The sequence below is a fragment of the Pseudorca crassidens genome, chromosome 4 (assembly GCF_039906515.1).
Source record: "Pseudorca crassidens isolate mPseCra1 chromosome 4, mPseCra1.hap1, whole genome shotgun sequence".
Lineage (NCBI taxonomy): Eukaryota > Metazoa > Chordata > Mammalia > Artiodactyla > Delphinidae > Pseudorca > Pseudorca crassidens.
This window is the reverse complement of record NC_090299.1, coordinates 69,760,466-69,782,101: the sequence shown is the minus strand read 5'-3', so window position 1 is coordinate 69,782,101 and position 21,636 is coordinate 69,760,466. Positions and strand designations below refer to the sequence as shown.

At 39.9% G+C, this 21,636-nt stretch overlaps 1 protein-coding gene across 1 annotated transcript in view; it reads right to left on the bottom strand.

The window, feature by feature from the left end:
- GABRB1 (gamma-aminobutyric acid type A receptor subunit beta1) overlaps positions 1-20,736 on the bottom strand; it is a 395,673-nt gene extending 374,937 nt beyond the window's left edge. Inside the window, exons 1-3 of the mRNA XM_067735874.1 lie at positions 20,286-20,736; positions 20,031-20,122; positions 19,540-19,607 (exon numbers count right to left, since the gene is read on the bottom strand). Coding sequence (XP_067591975.1) covers positions 19,540-19,607; positions 20,031-20,122; positions 20,286-20,365 — 240 coding nt within the window. The 5' untranslated portion in view covers positions 20,366-20,736. The remainder of the gene's footprint in view (positions 1-19,539; positions 19,608-20,030; positions 20,123-20,285) is intronic.
- Positions 20,737-21,636: the final 900 nt, after the last annotated feature.

Genomic DNA, 21,636 nt, shown 5'->3' with positions numbered 1-21,636 from the left:
CTCTAGAGCCCGCAAGCCACAACTACTGAAGCCCGTGCGCCTAGAGCCCGTGCTCCGCAACAAGAGAAGCCACCGCAATGAGAAGCCCGCGCACCGCAATGAAGAGTAGCCCCCGCTCGCCGGAACTAGAGAAAAGCCCGTGTGGAGCAACGAAGACCCAACGCAGCCAAACGTAAATAATTAAGTGATTTTTAAAAAAATAGTCTTTCTCCCAGTGCTGAATGTTTACCTATAGCAAGGCATTTCCAAAGCAACTGTCCGACAATGATGATAGGCACGTATCTCTAGACTCTTCTTGAATTTAAATTTCATCAAAATTATTCCTTGCTTCCCTGAACTGTTTGCATTGGCCTTTACTTTTCCCTTTGTATCTGGAATTTCCAAAATAAATAAACAAACAAACAACTTCTTGGGGACTTCTAATCAGCGTCTCTTAAAAATACATGTGTTTACTGGCTGACATGAATCTCTCTTTTCTACTAACCCTCCAATAAAATCAGAAGTTAAAGGTTACAAAATAATGTACTGGTCTGGTAATTTTGATTATGAAAGACATTCTGAAATTGTATATTTTCAGACCTCAGTAAAACCCCCAACACGTGATGCCTGAAACGGTAACTTTTCCTAAAGCCCACTTTGTGCTGCACGCATCCCCCTACATCAAGAACTTAGTATTATCCTTGAACTAAAAAGGAGAAAAGGGGGGGAGGGACAAATTAGGAGTTTGGGATTAATATATACACACTATTATATATAAAATATGTAACCAACAAGGACCTACTGTATAGCACAGGGAATTATACTCAATATCTTGTAATAAACTTAAAGAATCTGAAAAAAATAGATATATATGTATGTGTAACTGAATCACTTTGCTGTACCCCTGAAACTAACACAACATTGTAAATCAACTATACTTCAATTTAAAAAACAAAATAATTAAGTTTTAAATAAAGAAGATAGAAAATATTTACCTTGTTAAGCACTTAAAGAAAAAGGTAATTAAGTTCTGGCTTGACCTGACCTGTGTGTGCCTGAACCTGTGTGGGACCCAATCTTCAGTGACAGCACAGGCACAGTTAACTGTGTCCTTGCTAAACTCCCCACTTAGACATAAGAGCACAGGTTATTCTTTAGCTGTGAGGGATGAACAAATACAGCAAGATCTACATTGGTGATAAGAGTACTATGCCTTATATAGTACAAAAAAAAAAAAAAAAGTAAACCTGAAAGCCTGTAATGGCTTTAGCAGAATTTAAACAGCCTAACTTTGCATTTTTGAAATACAGAAAAACAAGCAAGTTGTTTCTCCCTAAACTATGTTCCATGAATGTCTTCTACTTTATAAATACACTGTCCTTCGGCAGTAAATCCTTTGCTTTTTATTTCTGTAGAAGCAAGCCAAGTGTTTGCTATATTGCCATCATTTCAACCAAGCCAGAAGAAACAGAGATTTAAAATTTTTCTAATACGTGTCATTAATTTTTTAAATAAAAATATTTAAAATGTATATTTCTCCAGGAGACAGAAAAACGAAAAATCTCTCCCGTAAGCTATGCGGTAATAATAACTTGCTATTTTAACATCAAGATGCCAGCTGCATTTCATAATGTAATTTCCCAGTTCTGAAAGGACAGTGATGAAATGATCTGACCTTTACATATTCCTGTTTGATTTCTCTCTCAGTGTGCAGTCAGAAAAATAAGATGAGCTAAATATACCTGAGCCTTTTCTGTCTTTTCTACCCAGAAATGGGTTGTCTAATTAGCTTCCCTACTCTCCCCACCAAGAAACAACTGGCATGCTTCCCCCTTCTGTGGTTGATCCCTGCCCCCATTGGAGAATCGTGAAGTGGAGGGCAATTCTTTCTTTCCACCGGCAGGAAAACTTGTAAATTGAAAAATAACAGATTTTAGATTTTCTGAGTCTTCTTCTTGGACTCAAACAAACAAACCACCCCTGCAAGCAAACCTGACAGGAAAAATGCTGTGTTGCCTGTTTTATGGACAATAACAAGAATGGCAATAGAGAGAGAAACAAGAACCTGGGCTCCCACCAACCAACCCTCTCCTTTGGTGAGAGTCACTTTTTTTTCAAGTCTTCCATCATGAGAAGATTAAGAGGTAAGGTTTTGTCCAGGGAAGTAATCCCGCTGAACTGGAGCAAGAATACCTACTAGCCAGCATGCTTATGCTTATTTTGAGGCCTGAAATTCAAAACTTGATTATTTTAGGTGGGATTCTGCCTGATCCTTCACTTAGAGAAGTACAATATCTGTTTATTAACGGCACAATTCATAATTCAGCATTTCAGAGTGAACTCTGAAATGGAAAGAAATGACTGTTGGATAAAATGATAAGAAGAGTGTGATTTTGTGATTTATAATAAGAAATCTATGTTTGGTCTTCTGCTCCCTACCCACCTCAGCTTTTGGTAAACAGCTTGTAAAATTCCTTCAAATTACTAAGGGCTGAGAGCAAGAAAGGTGTGTTTTGTTATGTTAATGAGGTGACGTTTGGAAAGCGCCAGATGAGGGAGGTTAATTCAAAACAGCCAACTGAGTGATTAGAGGATTGCAACTACTAGTCCCGTCCCCTGACCTCCAGGGATAGACAGGGGCTGGAGATTGAGTTCAATCTACAATGGCCAATGATTGAATCAATCATGCCTATGTAATGAAGCTTCCATAAAGACCCAAAAGGACAGGGGTTCAAAGCTTCCCAGTTGGTGAACACTTGGAAATTGAGGAGAGGAGTGGACCTGGAGAGGGCGTGGAAACTGTGCCCTTTCTCCATACCTTTGCCCCATGCATCTCTCCCATCTGGCTGTTCCTGAGTTATGTCATTTTATAATAAATGGTGCTCCCGTAAGTAAAATGTTTCTCTGAGTTCTGTGAGCTGCTCTAGCAAAAAATAATCAGACCCAACATGGAGATTGTGGGAACCTCTGATTTATAGCCAATTGGTCATAAGTACAGGTAACAACCTGTTCCTGCAACTGCCGTCTGAAGTGGGGGAGGGGACAGTCTTGTAGGACTGAACGCTTAACCTGTGGAATCCAATACTATCCCTGGGTAGATAGTGCCAGAACTGAGTTGTTCTGTAGGACACCCAGCTGGTGTCCAGAAAATTGCTTGTTGTATGTGGGGAGCCTCTCAGCGCCCCCCTCCCCGACACACACACACAATGGAATTGGATCCCAGGACCCCAAAGAGGGGGTTAGATGTCTGGCTCTTAAGTCAAATAGGCTTGAGCTCTAAACACAACTCTATCACAAATCAGCTTTCCTGGTCTCTGTTCTTTATCTGTGAAATAGGGATATTAAATATTCCTATCTCAGGTGGCTCTTGTAAAAACTGATGTCAAGTATTTATTGTGGCACCCAATATATTTCATTATATTTCATTATATTTTAATAACGATTTATTAATCGTTTCATTATATTTTAATAACGATTTCTATTCTTGACATTAAGCGTTGCCTTTTTTCCTGTACTAAGTACAGAGGTATACACAGACTTGAATTGAATGCATTATATTTATTTTTTAATTAATTAATTAATTTTTGGCTGCATTGGGTCTTCGCTGTTACGCACGGGCTTTCTCTAGTTATGGCGAGCAGGGGCTACTCTTTGTTGCGGTGCGTGGGCTTCTCACTGCGGTGGCTTCTCTTGTCGCAGAGCACGGGCTCTAGGCACGCGGGCTTCAGTAGTTGTGGCACGGGCACTCAGTTTCTCTGTGGCATGTGGGATCTTCCCAGACCAGGGCTTGAACCTGTGTCCCCTGCATTGGCAGGTGGATTCTTAACCACCAGGCCACAAGGTAAGTCCCTGAATGCATTATATTTAAATTCAATTCGACATGATTTTACTCCACCTGCCCTGTGCAAAAGGCACTTTTCAGGCACAGTCTTCAGGAAGTTCTTGAACACCCTTGGTATTTGAGGATTTAACGTCTTCTGAATCTCCTCTTCATTAACCACCATGAAGGTTAGTGACATGGCAACTTTTTCTGAGATATAAGTTTGAGTACTGTGCATTGTAAGGTCAATAAGTTATCTGCTCCAGAAAGAGCCACTGAATTAATGACAGCCCAGTCAAGTGCCCTGTCACTGCCTCTACGTGTGCGGTTGCAGTCTTCTTCTTGAGTTATACATACTCTAAAGGTGATCACAATGTGAGAATTTTTGACGATCTTACAATAGATTGTTTGTAAACATCAAGTAAAAATCTTAGAAGTTCAAATTCCTCAACTGTGAAGGGTCTTAGAGAAGTGTTCTTTCTCTTGTCACCCTCTTGCCTTTGGATAGAAGAGCCATATAAGCCAACTAGGACAGATATAATTATCTTTTTTTATTCCGAAGCTTCCTAACGATGGACACTTCTCAGATACTCTTAGTAGCTGCTTCCCGCATCTTCTCACTCATTACAGTCAAGATGTTCTTCCTTATGTCCAATCTAAACTTTGCTTCTTTCCTCAAGTTAGTTCTCTCAGAGGGGCATAAAATCCATTCTCTCTTCCTATTTTCGATAAGTACCTAACACAGCGATTTAAGTAACATCTTGCATGCAAATAGGTCCAAGGTGATTTAAATAGGTGAATGGATCAAACATTTTTATAATCCTGAAGATATAATTCAAGCTACTCCTTAATCTTTACAAAGTTTAACTCTGGCCTATATAATATTAATTGCTAATGCATTTCACCCTAGGACCTATTTTGCTAAGTATTGATAATGTTTCCTAATCTTTGAAACATATGTTTACATGTTACCAGAAATAATGATGTTTTATGATCTAACTGATTTATGGCCTAACTACCACACGTAGACGCTAAAGCCAATCTACCTGGGTGCAAATCACGCTCTGTCACTTATTAGTTGTGTAACTTTGGGCAAGTTTCTTAACTTTTCTGTGCCTCAGTTTCCTTAGCTATAAAATAGAGATAATAATGATGTATACTTCATATGGCTGTATTATGAATTAAGTGGGTTAATATTTTTAAAGTACTTAGAATTGTACCTGCTTTGTAGAAGTACACAATAAGTATTATTATTATTACTACAACTCCAAGATGATTTTCTAGGCCTTACGACTCATATCTGATTAGTCAGTAATCTTATCTCTACAAACTTTCTTTTCTTTTTTTTTTTTTTTTGCAGTACGCGGGCCTCTCACCGCTGTGGCCTCTCCCGTTGTGGAGCACAGGCTCCGGACGCGCAGGCTCAGCGGCCATGGCTCACGGGCCCAGCCGCTCCGCGGCATGTGGGATCTTCCCGGACCGGGGCACGAACCCGTGTCCCCTGCATCGGCAGGCGGACTCTCAACCACTGCGCCACCAGGGACGCCCTCTACAAACTTCTTAGTCCTATTTTCTCTGCCTGGCATATCCATCACCTTCCTACCTAGATTACTCTCCTCTTGAACATCTCAGCTTGGTTGTACTTTCTCTGTCACGTTATGAGTTGAGATCTCATTTCTAGGGCCCTTTTTTTAGTGTTACTTGTGGTCAATTATGACCTCATGAAAATAGTTACCTTTTAATAACTTATCTTCTCAATGAGAGTCTTGGCTGTTCCTTGAAGGAATAAAGTAAATCCTACAATAGTTAATAATGCTCCCCAATTCCTAACAAGTTCCTTTGCTCTTATAAAACTATTGGTAAGTAAAGGTGAGCTGATACGTGATGTTTTTATTTGTTTGATTATCTCAAACTTTAATATAAAAATTCTTATTAGGTTATCTCATCCACTCTACCTAATTCCATTGTTGATATTCATATAAAGCGCTCATAACAGTGCCTGGTACACAGTATGTGCTCAATAAAGAATAATAAGAAGAGGGTTTCCCTGGTGGCACAGTGGTTGAGAGTCCGCCTGCCGATGCAGGGGACGCGGGTTCGTGCCCGGGTCCGGGAGGACCCCACATATCGCGTAGCGGCTAGGTTCGTGAGCCATGGCCACTGAGCCTGCGCATCCGGAGCCTGTGAGAGGACGCAACAGGAGAGGGCACAACAGTGAGAGGTCCGCATACCAAAAAAAAAAAAAAAAAAAAGGAGGAGGAGGAAAAGAAGAAGAAGCAGGTTATAAATAACATATTTTCCCCAATCAGACAACACATTATCTCATTAAGCCTTCAATGACCTAAGAAGAAAATATAATTTATTCCCATTTTAAAGATGAAGAATTTCAGGCTTTAAGTGGCATAGGATGATCATAAATCCTGACTTTCCCAGGACAGTGTTGGTTTACACTTCTTGACCCTGGTAATATTAATAGTGTTCCCTTTCGTTCTCAAAATTCATGTTTGGACAGTAAATTATATGATTATTCTAAAGTTAACTAATGCCAAGGTAACAGAGCCTGTAAGTGGAGGGGTTATAATCAAAACTAGAAGTCCACTCCAGAGCCCTAATCCCTTGGCTAAGCCCATGGAAAACCACATATCGTCTTTCACATACCAGGGAGTAGCACAAAATGTGAAATTTAAGAGAGGTATGGGGACCATACACAGATTGAAACTTTAAAGTTTGAGAGGTCTCAGAGTGACACCCAAGAGAAGATAATCGGGAGGAAAGGTGTGGGAAACTCTTTCCATTTTTTTCTATCAGATGTCACAGAAGAGTTTCACAATTAGAAGTAGTACTGTGAATTTCAACTGCCTGATGAAAATCCCAGTATTGAACAAAAATATTATCATATTTGATTATGCAAGGTGTGAATTCATGTTATTCCTGATGTCCTGGCATTAAAGAGGGAGAAATTCATTACAAGCCTGGGAGATAATAGTAAAATAATAAAAAAAATAGCAGCATTTAACATTCATATAGTAATTTACAGTTTATACATCACATGTACAGACCGTATATTTGGTTATGATTTATCTCTTTTGATTCTCACCGCTCCCTGAAATAAGTAGAGCAGAAATTATTACTTCCATTTTACATGGAACTGAGAATGAAAGGCCTTAAGTAAGTCACGAGATTCATACTTGAGAGTATAAATTAGGATACAACATCATCCTGACATTTTAAAGTGATTTAAAATTATTCAAATATAACTCGACAGAAGAACATTCAAGGGGAATGTACTTAAGGAGAAAAACCAAAATTATATACACCAGATGGGGAGTGTCTGGACTTAAAAAATTGCCAGTGTGCTTCCCACTAGACACTGATTTTATTTTATTTTTTTAAATTAATTTTTATTGGAGTATAGTTGCTTTACAATGTTGTGTTAGTTTCTACTGTACAGCAAAATGAATCAGCTGTGCATATACATCTATCCCCTCTATTTTGGACTTCCTTCCCATTTAGGTCACCACAATGCATTAAGTAGAGTTCCCTGTGCTATACAGTATGTTCTCATTAGTTATCTATTTCATACATAGTATCAATAGTGTATATGTGTCAATCCCAATCTCCCAATTCCTCCCATCCCACCCCCTTTCCCCCTTGGTATCCATACATTTGTTCTCTACCAGACACTAATTTTAACTATAAGATTCATCAGGTTATTCAAACTACAAGATGTTATTGCCACCTGGCCCAGTCAGCATGGACACTATGCCTCCAGAGAATGGAGGTGAATTTGGTGATTTCACTTTTTGGTCTACAAAGTATTGGGTATTGCTGTCAGATCAAGCAAAATGCTTTTCGAGTGCAAAGGATCAGTGTGGACAGCACAAATGCTGTCTCAGCACATCTCAGCCATTGTTTCGAGCTGTTTCATATTGGCTCCTGAAATCAGGAAACTGCTGATTCTGGGGAAAGTATGAAATAAATCCTGTTTCCTCCCTTTCCTCCTTTCCTTTTCTAGTCTCTGTCTCTCTCTTTTTTTTTTTTAACTACACAAGGTGTATTTATTATTTTTTTTTTTGAGTCTCTGTCTCTTAAGCAAACCTGTTCTCTCATTCAACCATTCATTCACACACTGGTATTAATACAAGAAATAAAGACTAGCATTATTAGTGCCTCTCTCAGGTGTTATTTGCACTTCAGCAGGAAGAAAAGCAGAAGATATCAAAATCTGTTGATTGCAGGACTTCCCTGGCGGTGCAGTGGTTAAGAAACCACCTGCCAATGCAGGGGAAACGGGTTCGGTCCCTGGTCCGGGAAGATCCCACATGCCGTGGATCAGCTAAGCCCGTGTGCCACAACTACGGAGCCTGAGCTCAAGACCCCTCGAGCTGCAACTATTGAGTCCACACGCTGCAACTACTGAAGCCCACACGCCTAGAGCCCATGCTCCACAAGAGAAGCCGCCATACCGCAACGGAGAGTAGCGCCCACTTGCCGGAACTAGAGAAAGCCCACGCAGCAACGAGGACCCAACGCAGCCAAAAAAAAAAAAAAAAAAAAAAAAAAATCTGATGATGGCATTTCAAGCAGGTAGCTCCTGAAATCACCTTCTGTAGGTGCTCCCTGCCTACAGTACTGAAAGGGTCCCACATTTCCACTCAAAAACAAACCTCCACTCAGTGAGACTGAATAGTATCGAAAAATAATAATGGCATTTGCTTTGTTTGAGTTTGGGCTCACATATCTCTGCCCATTTTGCAGAACCAAAAGTGCAAATCCTTTAAAATGTGTGAAAGCTGAATGGTAACTAGGCAAAAACATAATTCACCAAGATATGTTTATGTCCGTTGACTGTGATTTTGAACACAGTAGGGCATATGTCATCTGCAATCTGTCATGTGTCATCCTGAAAGTCATTCCCTTCCACAGTTGCAGAAAACCAGGTTATAAAGTCCCCTTCACACTTCATGACAACACGGCTTGCGGAGGTGTCTCCCAAAATGGGGTTGACATAGATGTAGGAGATAGGCACCAATAACCCACCAAAAACTGGATACAACTTTTCAGTTATGTGAGTACCTTCTACTCCAAATTTTTCATCCTGTCCTCGTCCTCCCATTTCCAACTTCAAAACTTCTAAAAATCAGTTCCTGCCACATTTAGCTAAAAGTTTGCAACTGACTAACATTAACCTTCATACTGAATCTTCTTCGTCTCTTCTCATCAGCCTCAACTCCGCAGTCGGTTTGAACCGGGATTTTTGTGCTCTAGGTTGTTCCTTTGGGATGTGCTGAATTGTGTGTGTGTGTGTGTGTTTGTGTGTTGGGAGTGGGGGCAAACAGAGAGGTGATGATGTCAGTGGAAAGAATCTCTTATCTCCGTTTAATGTGGTAGTTGATTTAACACATTTACTGGTTATGACAAATTACTGTGTGGGTGTGGAAGTTTCAGACAAAAGTTGATGTTTCAAAGCAAACATCCATGTTTAGGGAAGGATACAGTTACAGCAGAAATGACTAGATAGACAGATGTAGATAGATATAATAGATATTATATACATACATAGTAAATATATATATTTCTGGATTAGATATATTATTTACTTTATATTTTCAAATTTGATAAACTTCCTTGGTTGTCTTTTAAAATCTAACTTACCTCATTCAAAATCACTCCAAATGGCTGAGGCCTTTTCATATGCTTCCCTTTATGTTTGATTTTCCTTCTTTTTAAATGTCATTCACTTTGTAGTCATCACTCCAGGTATTCTTTAGTAATTTCTTAAATGTTTCCAGAAATATTGAAAGTCCAGGTACCAGCATACAGATGACATTTTGAAAAATGAAAAGAATTCACTAATTTTTAAAGATGATGAAAGTTATGCGTGTATACATATATATGCATGTATATATGTACGTTGATATTTGCCATGAAATGATTTTGTGTCTGTAAAACTGGCTGCGCCATGTGATAAAGTTGTTTCTATGGAAACGGCTCATGATTCATGATCAACATAAAAGAAAACTACATATGAAGGTATAAGGTAGATCTGACAGAGAAACTATTAATTTCTGAATTAGAAAATTTAAATGCCATTATTACTAACACTTTTTATGGCTAGAAAATTTCTTTTATAATCCTAATAAATGTTATTAAGTCCCTATAATATGCTAGGAGCTACATAGAGAGCATAAGGAATATAATCCTAAACTTCCTGTAGCTTTCATAGTGCTGGTGGTGAGGGGGTGGAAGACAAGGTTAATAAAAACCTTATACGAACTGAAAGAAGATCATTATGTTATATTGGGTCTTTTGTCTTTTCAGAGTCTTGATTTGTTTATATGCCCCACACATTCTTCCTCCAGCAGATTCCTCTTCCATGTGGTTACAGCAAATCTCTGTAGAAGAAAGATGACTTCGTGTGGGTGTTGAAGTAGATCTAGATGCATCTGGGTGGGAAAGAGATTGCAGGTGGGAGGAGGGAGAAATGATGGCCTCTGACATGAGAAAATGTTCTAGGCACAGGTAGGATTTCAAATAAATGTCATTGACCTGTCTCTATGGAAACCACAAAGCAGTTTCTCTTGACTAAAGAATTGTATATCATTGTCTTGAAAATAATAGATCAGAAGAAAAAAAACCTCCCGTGAGTCACAGAGGGCTAGAGTAGGCAGGGACCCTGAGCTTTCAACAAATCTATTCCCCCGCCAGGAAGGATCCCAAATAAACCTTCTCATTCAAACAGGATTCACTCCTAGCAACTTCCCTGATTAATCCATTCAGCAACCAGAAAGAGACATCTGGCCTCTAACTTTCCTACTGCGTCCAGAGGACCTTAACCCACACTCTTTTTCTGCTGTGGTAGGGACTGCTAACAGCTACCTTCTGTTTGAACCCTCCTTTGTTTGAATCTACTTCTCTAGCTGCTTCTCTGCTTTCTTTCCCTAAACTTGATGACACACTCTATGAATATGCCTTTGCTAAAATAGGTATCCACTTTCCAGGAGACCATCTGTGGGGATAGGGCTCTGTTGAAATCTTGTTTAAAATCATCCCCACCAAGCCATTCAAATGTTTCAGCTCTTCTGCAAAGCTCCTGGGGGTCACTTTTGAATTTTCCTGGCAGCTAAGTTTCATTTCTGTTGGTCCCACCTGTGCTGTCTATTATACACCCCATCTCATTTCATTGCCAAATACACCTTCTACAAGAACACACACTGCTTTTAATGTGATTTCCCATGGAAACACGGTGTTCCAGAAGGACTCTGAACCATTTTAGGGATGTGATGGAGAAGAGAGCAGATGCTGTGTAAGTGGGTTCCACACACATCTTTTCTTCCCATCTATATGGTTTTATAAAAGCAACTGAAACAGTGTACAAAAGTCACTTCTCTGGGTGAATTTGAAAAGTAGGTCCTCAATCTTGTCAGGGTCTAGGTCCTCCTAGATAAAGAACAATGTTGCTACAGGTTAAAGTTAATTGCACTTCATTCTCTGTCTTTGGTCAGCACCCTTTCTCCATATCTCTAACTGGTTCATTTCAGCCACCACATTTATGCACCCAGGATTTCTCCCTGTAGAACCTGCTTTATATGTGAACAGAATTAGAAGGGTCACGAAGAAATTAATCTTTTTCAGGATAGGTCCAACCTCCAATATTCTACTACAATGTTCCCACAAGTACCTTGCAACAACATGTTCTGAATTTTTTTTTTTTTTAATTCTGAAAACATATCTACTTCAATGGTGAACAAGGTGGTTGGTGCTTCTTTTCCTGTTTCCCTCCCTGGGCAGATGGTGCCGTATGTGCCCATCACTCAATATGGAACCCATAGGGCAACCTAGGCTCACTGCCTCTCTAACTTCCAACGTCTAACCAGTCATGAAATCCCTCTGATTTGCCTCTGTTTGAATTTCTCTTTCTTCCCCTCTTCTTTTCTATTCTTAAGGCCACTGTTCTCCTTGAGGCATTTATCATCTCTCATCTGGACTCCGAAATACCCTGTAATGCTTCTTAACTAGGAATGTTGGCCCCAGTTGTAGCCTTCTCTACTTCGTCCTCCACGCAGCTATCAGAACGATCTATCTGAAATGCAAAACGTAGCACCTGTTAAAACCTGTAGCAGGTTTCCTGTATTTCAGGATTAGGATTCATTTCCTTAGCATACACATTCCAGCATCATTTCTTCTTTCTGTCTCTCTGTCTCTGTTTCTGTCTCTGTCTGTGTGTGTATGTGTGTGTGTGTGTCCTTTTAAAGTGAAAAATTTTAATGTTTAAGATTTTTAAAAAATCAAACAATTCAAAAGGGCATATTAAGAACAGTAAGTATCCCTCTAAGTCTTACTCCTATAGTCCTGGTTCCACTTCCAAGAGACAACCACTGTTACTCATTTCTTGTATATTCTTCCAGAAGTGGTCAGTGCATATACAAAAAAATATGTATGTTTCTAGAGAGGCTTCTTTTTAGACAAGTGAGAACATTCAATAACTCCGTCCTACATCTTGCTGTTAACATCCTGTCTTATTTCTTGACAATCTTCCCTGTGCCCTTTAAGTTCTCCCAATAGTGAATGACTTATAATTCCCAGAACACTCCATACTGTTTTCAGGCATACTTGCCGATGCTGATGCCTTTCCTTTTGCTTGGAAGTTTCTTCTTCTCATTTACAGCCTACACATGGTGCTCACTACTATTCCTCTTTAGGAATTAACCTTTCACCATGCCTTAGAAACTGCTCCTCTATGCTCCCATAGGACACTGGACATACATGTCTCTATCATAGCCACTACCACATTGTTTTAAATAACTTGGTCTCTGCATTCTCCTCTATGCTGTAAAATATTGGGCTGGCCAAAAAGTTCGCTCGGGTTCCCCATATCATCTTACACCAAAAGCCGAACGAACTTTTTGGCCAACCCAATATCTGACGGTATGAAACACGTCTTAGTCATTTTCCCATCCCTAGCACCCAGTTCAGGGCACGATAAAAGACTAAGTGTTCAGTAAGTACATGTTGAACCAAAACATCCCATGATCAAGGTAACTATGGATGTTTCAAAAATCTTCCAAAAGGGGAAAAAAAATCTTTACTTCAAGAACAGAGATTTTAAATACTTTTTTAAAAAAGACTATAAACCCCACAAGGACAGATACCCTATCTGCTTTATTCAGTAGAGTGGTTGAAAGCTCCTTGGAAAATGCCTTTAATCTTAAATATACAATACGATGACAGTTTTATCGGGGCTGTAAGAGGGAAAACACATTAGGCACTTAATGGAGTGGTAGAAGAAAAAAACTATTAGTGGAAAAACAATGAGGGCTATGAGGATTCTAAGAAGGGGATACTGGGCTCACTAAAGAAAACCCATTTATCTTTCATTCTTCTTATGACCAGCCTTTTTTACTAAGTTATCACCACTAATAGGAATTAATTTTAAACCGTTTCTTGAGCATTTCTGTCAAGGGCTAAGTAATAGATTGTTATGTGCTACGACTATAACTTCCTTCAACAATCATCAGTCAAGAGATTTCATGAAATGCATGATCTTCTGAAAACAGAAGCATTCGAAAATGCAGAAACTCAATCCTGGTATTACAAGAAATAGGATTCACTCTGCTGAAAAAGCTCATGGGGAAACTGTATTAACATTTAATCAACAGCAAGCATATACCATTCATCTTCCTATTATCCTCAAGTGTGATAATGTCATTTGAGTTATTGAAACTCAAATCATTTGGAAATACTTAATACCATTTTTTTCTTTTGGAATATTTTACCTTCCCTATAAGGCAAGATTTGATTCATGTGTGTTTTGAGGGGACCATCAAGACTTTGGGGGCCTGCCATGACAAAAAGCACCAAACATTTACAGAATTGATACTAAATGACGGTCAGCGGAGATGAGCACTGTGCCTTCACCCCTTGCTCCCAGACCACCTAATGGAAAGATTTTAGGTGGGTTGGGCAAATCTTTGGGATACCCAGATCTTGAAAAATAAAGGTTTCCTTCTGTTTCACATTGTGTTGAAACATTTATTAGTTTGGCAATAGTTGAGCAATGTTCCCTGTTTGAATACAATGGACAGTACCAGATGGAAATACTTCAAATATGGTCCTGGCTCCAACGCTTAATACGATATAAACCAGGCATCATTCAAGTCTCATTTTAAAGACCATGGATTCAACATTTCTTGTTGCTGTCTTTGGGAATGTGTTTAGGAAAAAATGGATGATAATGCTATGACCAATTAAAATGGTAATCCAGGGGGCCCCAGACTGCACACAATCATTACTGCAATGTTCCCAGGAGATTACCAGAGTTTGCACTCAGTTGGAATTTAATAAATGCTTGTTGACTGACACATCTAAAAGGAGAACAAAATGGAATAAGATGGAATCTAACAGGAGAATATGATGAAGACGAAGAATCTTGATTTTAACAGAGTCTAAAATCTTTAACAGCCTAAGTTTATATGGTAGATATTTGAACTAGAAAGAGGTTTAGCAATTGCATCAATTACCTTCATTTTACATAAGAGAACCCTGAGGCCTGGAGAAGTCAAGTGACTCACTTAAGGTCTCAAAGCTAAATGCCAGGAATATTTTTTTACTTGCCTCATAGATAGGAGTCAGACTCTTGCAGGCAGCCTGCCTGGGTTCAAATCCTTCTTCTGCCCTTTACTAGATCTATAACTTCTGAGTAAGTTATTTAACCTCTCTTAACATGTTTCTCCCTCTCTCCACCTCAGTTTCTCCATCTGTAATGGGGGATGATAATTCTATAGCCTTAAATGAGCTACTAATATAAAGCATTTGATAGCCATACCTTATACATAGGACGTGTTCAATAAATGCTACTGTTTTCATTGTACTACACACTGTAATACCTAGTCTGGTCACGTAATCCTAAGAACACAGTCTTTCAAATGTGACTGCAAACTTTAAAAAACCTGAATAGGCTTGCTTTGATGTGGCTTAGAGTATAAAAAGATCTTTCTGTTATCTCCAAACAGAAAGGCAAAGGGAAGTTTTTCCTCTCTTAGCTTCTCCAGATGGTACAATGTTGTAACCCAGCACCTAAAAGTGAGACCTGGTTGATTACTCATATAAGAGAAAAACGTATTTACATCTTTAACTGCTGATATCTGTTCATGCCTTTAAATTGTACTGACCTATTTGCTCTATTTGCAAAGGAATTCTGTTATAGCCTCAGGGAATTTACTGACAGCAGCAAGAGTATGTTTAGGCTCTTTTACAAAGCTATTGCAAGCTCCTAGTGGGGTGAAAGCCAGTTTGCAATGTTCTTTATTCTGAAGAAGAAAAGTCATTGTAAAGCAGCAGGATAGTGTTGTCCGAATTACTGGGCTTGGCAACATTTTCATAGCCATCATTAAAGGCTGGTGGACTCATAAGTATTGGCACAGTTAGGAGGACTGCTTATTAGTTTAAGTCAAGCCCTATCAGCCTTGTCATCAACTGTTACACTCAATTTTCCCCTCTGAGCACAGCTACCTGTTTAACTACCTGGGAGTTAACTTGAAACTTAGTTTGAAAAATATCATGTTTAGAGAAATTTAAGAGAAAAAAAGGTTCATTTCTTAATAATGCTAGCCCTTAGAATAATGTACTACAATCTTGCTTCTCAAAGTGCTGTCCATATACCAGCAATCGGCATCACCTGGGAGTTGTTAAAAATGTAGGCTATCAGACCCCATCCCAAACCTCTGAATAAAAAACTGCATTTTAACATGTTGAGATCCCAGAGTGATTCAGATACACATTAAAGAATGGGAAACACTGGCTTAGAGAAAGTGGTGACAGGTGGTTATTGTTTGGTGTCACCAAGAGGATGATAATTAGACATAACTGAAGCATATACCAGAAACCTCTGGAATCAAATACTAAAATAACAGTGGGATTTAACAAGAGTGGACATTTCGTAAATAAAATTTCTTTTTCTTTTGGGTATTATTTAGAAAATTGGCTCATTTTAGTTTTTATTTTTTTGGGGGGGTGGGTGTTTTTATTGTTAATTTTAATGCCTATAAGAACATTCACTATGGCATCCATGTATGCATAAAGGAAGGAAACAATGAATACACAGTAGCTATCCATTCCTGGGAACAGCTTGGGTTGAGACCTACTTTGAGTTAGGACTCAATAGATTTCAAGTTTTCTGGGGGTGGCCACTCAGACCATCACGTCTTTAGATCAGAGACAGAGAGCTCTGTGGCTGGAACTCCTCCTTGATGATCAGGAGCTGCCTCTTTAATAAGACAGAAAGGCTAGTCATTGGACTCTGAAATACAAGGGTTCAACCTTTTGTTTTCAGGTAGTTAATATCTTGTTCCCCCAATCCACTACTCTGAGAGAAGACGTACTTACTATTATCTGTGTTTTATTGGGCTTATAGTAGCAGGTGTTAGTGGTTATTTTAAGGCAATTTCTGGGGGCTACTGTCTCCTTTTGTTCCAACTGCCTCTTATTCCTCTTCAGTCATCCGTGTGTGTGTGTGTGTGTGTGTGTGTGTGTGTGTGTGTGTGTGTAGGTATACAGCTTGGCAGAAATTGTTAAGAGAGAAGGTTTGAGGAATTTAATTTTAAATACATGGAAATCACAGTCATTTTTTTAAGATGATAGAAGTTAATAGTATGTAGTCACTATCATAGGCACAATACATCCCATGATGCCAAAAGAAAAATCCTTCCTAATTTAATGAACAATATTATTGCCTGAAAAGAAAACTCTTGCTCTCAAGTATGGTTTTTTTCCCTGCGTCAGAATTATTCTTCAGCAGTTTTCCATTCACTGCTCAAAACCAACAATTATTGATTATAGAGATTCTATAAAAACTCTCTCTCTCTCTTTCAAATTTGGGAAAAATATTTTAAATCCTGAAGGACGTGAATCAGAAAATACTCTTGATGTGACGTTAGTCTTTAATAAAACAGACAATGTTAGAAACCAATCTGGAATTATATTTCACTTAGCGTAGCATAGGAAAAGAACAAAAACTAACAGTCTAGTTTTCAAACCCATTAATGTAATGTACAATTATGTGATTTTCCCACATGTGGAAATGAGTGGATAATAATGGTAATGAATAAAAATATAAAAATGAGCATTGTTTTAGCAATGGATTTTAATCTGAATTTTCTTTAAAACTATTTTATTATATTTGATGTTCATTTTTATTTGTTGTTAATTTTGTTGAAAATTTCCTATTAAATAATCTCAGAAGTTACTGCCTATCAGGGTTCTGAAACATGCTTAATATAAAAGCAATAAGTCTTATTTCTCATTGACATTTCAACTCTACTTTATGATCTAAAAATCAAAGCATACCATAGACAGTGCTCTTAACCAGGGCTTACTATCCAGATTTTGCTTATATAGAACCCTCAATCCTAAAATTCCTCTTTGTTTCCAATTTTTTTGGAGTTATTTCCAATCTATGTATTCCCATGCTTTGTTATAGATGATAGAAGAAAAAATAAACCTTGGGTCTTGTTGGTAGATTTCATTAAAAAGAGAAGCAAGGAAGAATAAGTAAATCAAGGTTTATTATTTTCCTATGTTCAGTGGTTTCTATTTTCCCATCATGTCTCTAACACTATTGTGGAAAGGTAATGGGTAATTTAGTAGAATATATTTTTTAAAGGTTTATCTGTTGGCTGAATATTTTAAAAACTCAAGTACATATACACACGGTACAGTGAGTAAATAGGTTATATTATTCCATCATCAAGAGCTATTTCCAGTGGTACAGCAATTAAATTAATAATTTTTTTTTCTGAGCTTCTGTATGAATTCAGTTGAACAACTGATTATACAGAGCTTTTTTGTTATGGTGGTTGTTTTAGTTAAACAGCAACTTCCCTATTCGATTCAGTTTTGGTTTTGTCTTTGGTTTTAAACTGAAAAGTTGTTTGTAAATATAGTCAACAGAATTATACATTTTAAAAATTCTGAAAAGCGTAGTACTCTAAAAGCAGACCACTGGCAAAGGCACTGTTTGCCTTTTGAGTCTTCTGAATCTTCTCCTATTTTATAAATTATCTGTGTGGGTACTTACAAGGTGCCAAAATAAATGACTGAAAAGGAAATTATTATCATCATTTATCTACATGATACAAACAACTTAAACTAATTCATTGCCTAATTTATCCAGTCGCAATGGCGTGGATTGGGTATGATTTGTATATGTGCCCATGTTATTACATTCCCCAGTGTTTGTCAATAGTTCATCTTGGGTGCTTTGTGGTAGTGACATGTATGTGACAGAATATTATAAATGAGTCTATTAAAAATCTTTTCCAAGTCAGAGAATATTCATTGTGCATTGATATTTCAAAATTGTTTTTCTAATACAGCCATCAGAGATATTAATTTAAAATAATATTTAAAATAAGCTATTTAAAGCAGGGGAAAGTGCAACTTTAAAATACAGAAATGTAATAGTCACACTTTTTATTCTAATCCCACTCAATATATTTTAAATATACGTATTTTTCCCTGACATACCTTAAAAAAAAAGAAAGAAAAATTCTTAAGCCTTAGCGTGTTAAAATAAAATGACTCACTAATAATGAAATGAAATGACAATTCAATAGCCTTTACAAATATAGAGTGATAAAACCCCCAGAGGCTTTAGTCTTTAAATTATTCAGCATGTCTAAATTTCTGCTGCCACAATATTTTTTTTCGCAAGTGGAATAAAAATGGCATTTTGCTCAGGTAGATCTAGCTGTTCCCTGGGTGGTTGGTTCTAGAAAAGCGACAGGCTTTTCCCCCTGCCTTACAAGAAGCAACAGTTGGAAACTCTAACTAGAAAACTGCTACCCCACAGTGGTTGGAAAGCGCCAACAGAGATAGTGACAGCTATGATTTCAATCCATTTTGCAACAGCTTCAGAAAGGCAGGAGGAAAAATGAAATAAAAGAATGTTAACTCTTAGCAATGAAAAGATTGCGCTATGCTCCCTATGTTGCTATCGCCCTCTCCTCCCCCCTCCCTTTTCTAGTCTCTTTGATCATCAGGCTTTTTCGGCATGCTTGGGTTTATAAGGCAAAGCAAAGCAATAACTCCATCCATTCGGTTTGAACTTAAACTCGCAAGATGCAGCAAGACAAATTCATCAACCCTCACGTGGGAACAATACAAGCCTCTCCCCAGAATCTGGCTTGAGCACTTTGACACCGTTGTCTCAGCCTGTTGCTCCTGCCACTCGGTGTGCTAGAGCCTGGAAAGAGGGAGGGAACACTATGAAACCTCATCTGTGTGCTTGGGTGCTTTGTGGCGGGCCGTGGGTGGGTCCGCTTCACCGGCTGCCGGGACCGTGCCTGCGGAGTAGGCGGCCGCGGACCACCGTGCGGGGACCCTCTCGTGCAGGCCGCCCGGCCACCGGCAGGTGGTGCCCTACGCCTCTCAACACCGAAGGAAACCCAGCGAAAGTACCGCTGACTCCGCCCCACCGGCTCTGCCGGCGCCACAGTCACCGTCCTTCCCCAAATAGTGCGGAGCACGTTTCCTCCGGAACACCGCAGTAGCCCGTGTGTGTGTGTGTCGAAAATACAAACCAGGGCCAGCAGGGTGTGTGTGTGCCAGAGTGGGGAGCGGGCGCGGAGCGGGATCCATGGGCCGGGGCGAGGTGACCGCCAACGAAACGCAGAGGGCACGGGGACCGGTCCGTTTCGCATCTGCGTAAGCCCGGCTGCCGGGCCAGTAGCGAGGCCACTCACCATGTTCACTTCGGAGACCATGTCTATGCTGGCGACATCGATCCTCATCCCGACGTCCACGGGGGGCCCTACCGGGGAGGTGGGACACATTACGGGCATAATCTCAGAGTGGCCACAGGCTGGGGAGGGTCGGGGGGCTTCCCTGAGCTATCTACATTCTGAATGGGCTCCGCTACCCCCAGCCCTCCACCCCCTTGCCGGGGACAGCCTGGGAAAACAGGTGTGGGCACACGAATGATGCAGTGACTATGCAGAGGGTGTGTCGGGCCGGGGGAAGGTCGGCTCTGCCTGGGGTTCATCCACCTGCGACTGGGGCTCCGGCGTGGTGTGTGTGTGTGTGTGTGTGTGGCCAGAGCGTAGGACGTAAGGTACGCTTACCAAAATGACATGTTTCTTCTTCTTTTTTTTTTTTTTTTTTTTTGACATTTGTCTTTGACAAGAAAGGAGAACTAGATATGGGTTACAGGTTGAAAAAAAAGATGAAACATTACCTCCAAAGTCCGGCCGCAAGCGAATGTCATAACCTTTGAGCAATCTATCCACTGTCTCTTTCACGTATGACATGTTGCTGGGCTCATTGGCGCTGAAGGGAAGAAGTAGGGACCGGATTCAGAATGAGCACAAACTGCGAGCAGACATAAAAATAGACAGGCACACCTACCCCCCAAATAACGAGCTACATGATCCAGCAAGCATGTAAGAAGAAAAACACCAAGAAAAAAAGACATTCAACAACAGCAGCTCACCTGTGTGCACAACAGACCATGGCAATCATCACAGGGAAAGAGAGAAGCCCCAAACTCTCTCGGTTTTGTACTGTCCACATTACTAACTCTGATTAAAGAATTGTCTTTTCTGCGAAGATTCAAGGAATGCAACTTAGTCGGCGGCCGGGCAGTAATTCCCGAATGGACCTGCGCATGCGCAGAGGGTGCTCACTACCAAAAGACACCTTGTGCCTTGCAAACAATATTCCTAGTGGAACAGGCAACAGATTTCAATCCCTTTAAAGTTCCTGTTTGTGGTGCTCCGCGTCCTCCGTGTAGTAAAAGATACCCTGCTGTTTCCTTGCTCGTGCTTGTGTATACGGATCTTTCTTTGTGCACTGGAGGTTTCTACGTTCATTTCCTTTCTGCCTTCCACCTAATTTTTTTACTCAGTTTCCAGGGATATGGCTTAGGCTGCCTGTGATTGGCATATTTCGTTGACAGTCACGGTGGTCTTAGAACCGGGAGTCTAGAGGCGAGGCGGTTCTCTCTGGTTGCCTGTGTGTGTGTGTGTGTGTGTGTGTGTGTGAGAGAGAGAGAGAGAGAGAGAGAGAGAGAGAGAGAGAGAGAGATGGGTGAGGGGCAAAGTGAGTGGAGAGGGAGAGCCACAGAAGAAGGAAACTCAGGATGTATTTGAAGAGTCCAGGAATCAGGTCCGCTTGAGAGGAGTCTTAGCACGTCTGGCTTACTGCTGTCCTTCTCTATGGGAGGAGGAAGAGAAGAGGGTCGACTTTTGTGCTCGCTCCCCCGCTCTCCCACTTTTCTTCCCTCCGCCTTTCTTGTCTCACCAAGCGAGAGAGGTGGGGTGAAAGCAAGCCAGAGGCAGCATCTCGGGCAGGCAATCCTTTTCCTAGAGCCATTCGCCTCAAGTCCCACTTTTCTTCTAGGTTCTAGTGAGGAAAACCTCTTTTTTAATTGCCAGCGTGTTAGCATGTATTAATAACCCAAAACAGGACCCTGAAACACCCAAGCCTCTGTTTGCTATTAGATTGGGGTTCTGTAGGAGAAAGCGTTGTTTGAATTAAATTAAATTCAGTCAATGCAATTCGATAGAAGCCATTGAGCACATGTGAGGTGGGAGGCCCTTTGCCAGGGGGTTGTTCATCTCTTTAATAGTATATATTAACTCTTGTCTATGTTCTGGGTATTTTGGGACTCAGAGATGACTTAAAAAGGGTTCCTGACCTAGAGAAATTCACAGACTGATGGGGGGATGGACATAAACATAAGTAAATTCAATATTTCTCTATATAGTTTATATAGTGGCAGGTTGTTACTTCTACCGGAGAGAGGCAGATATGGTTTCTGGAGGAGAAAGGTTTTTGCCAGA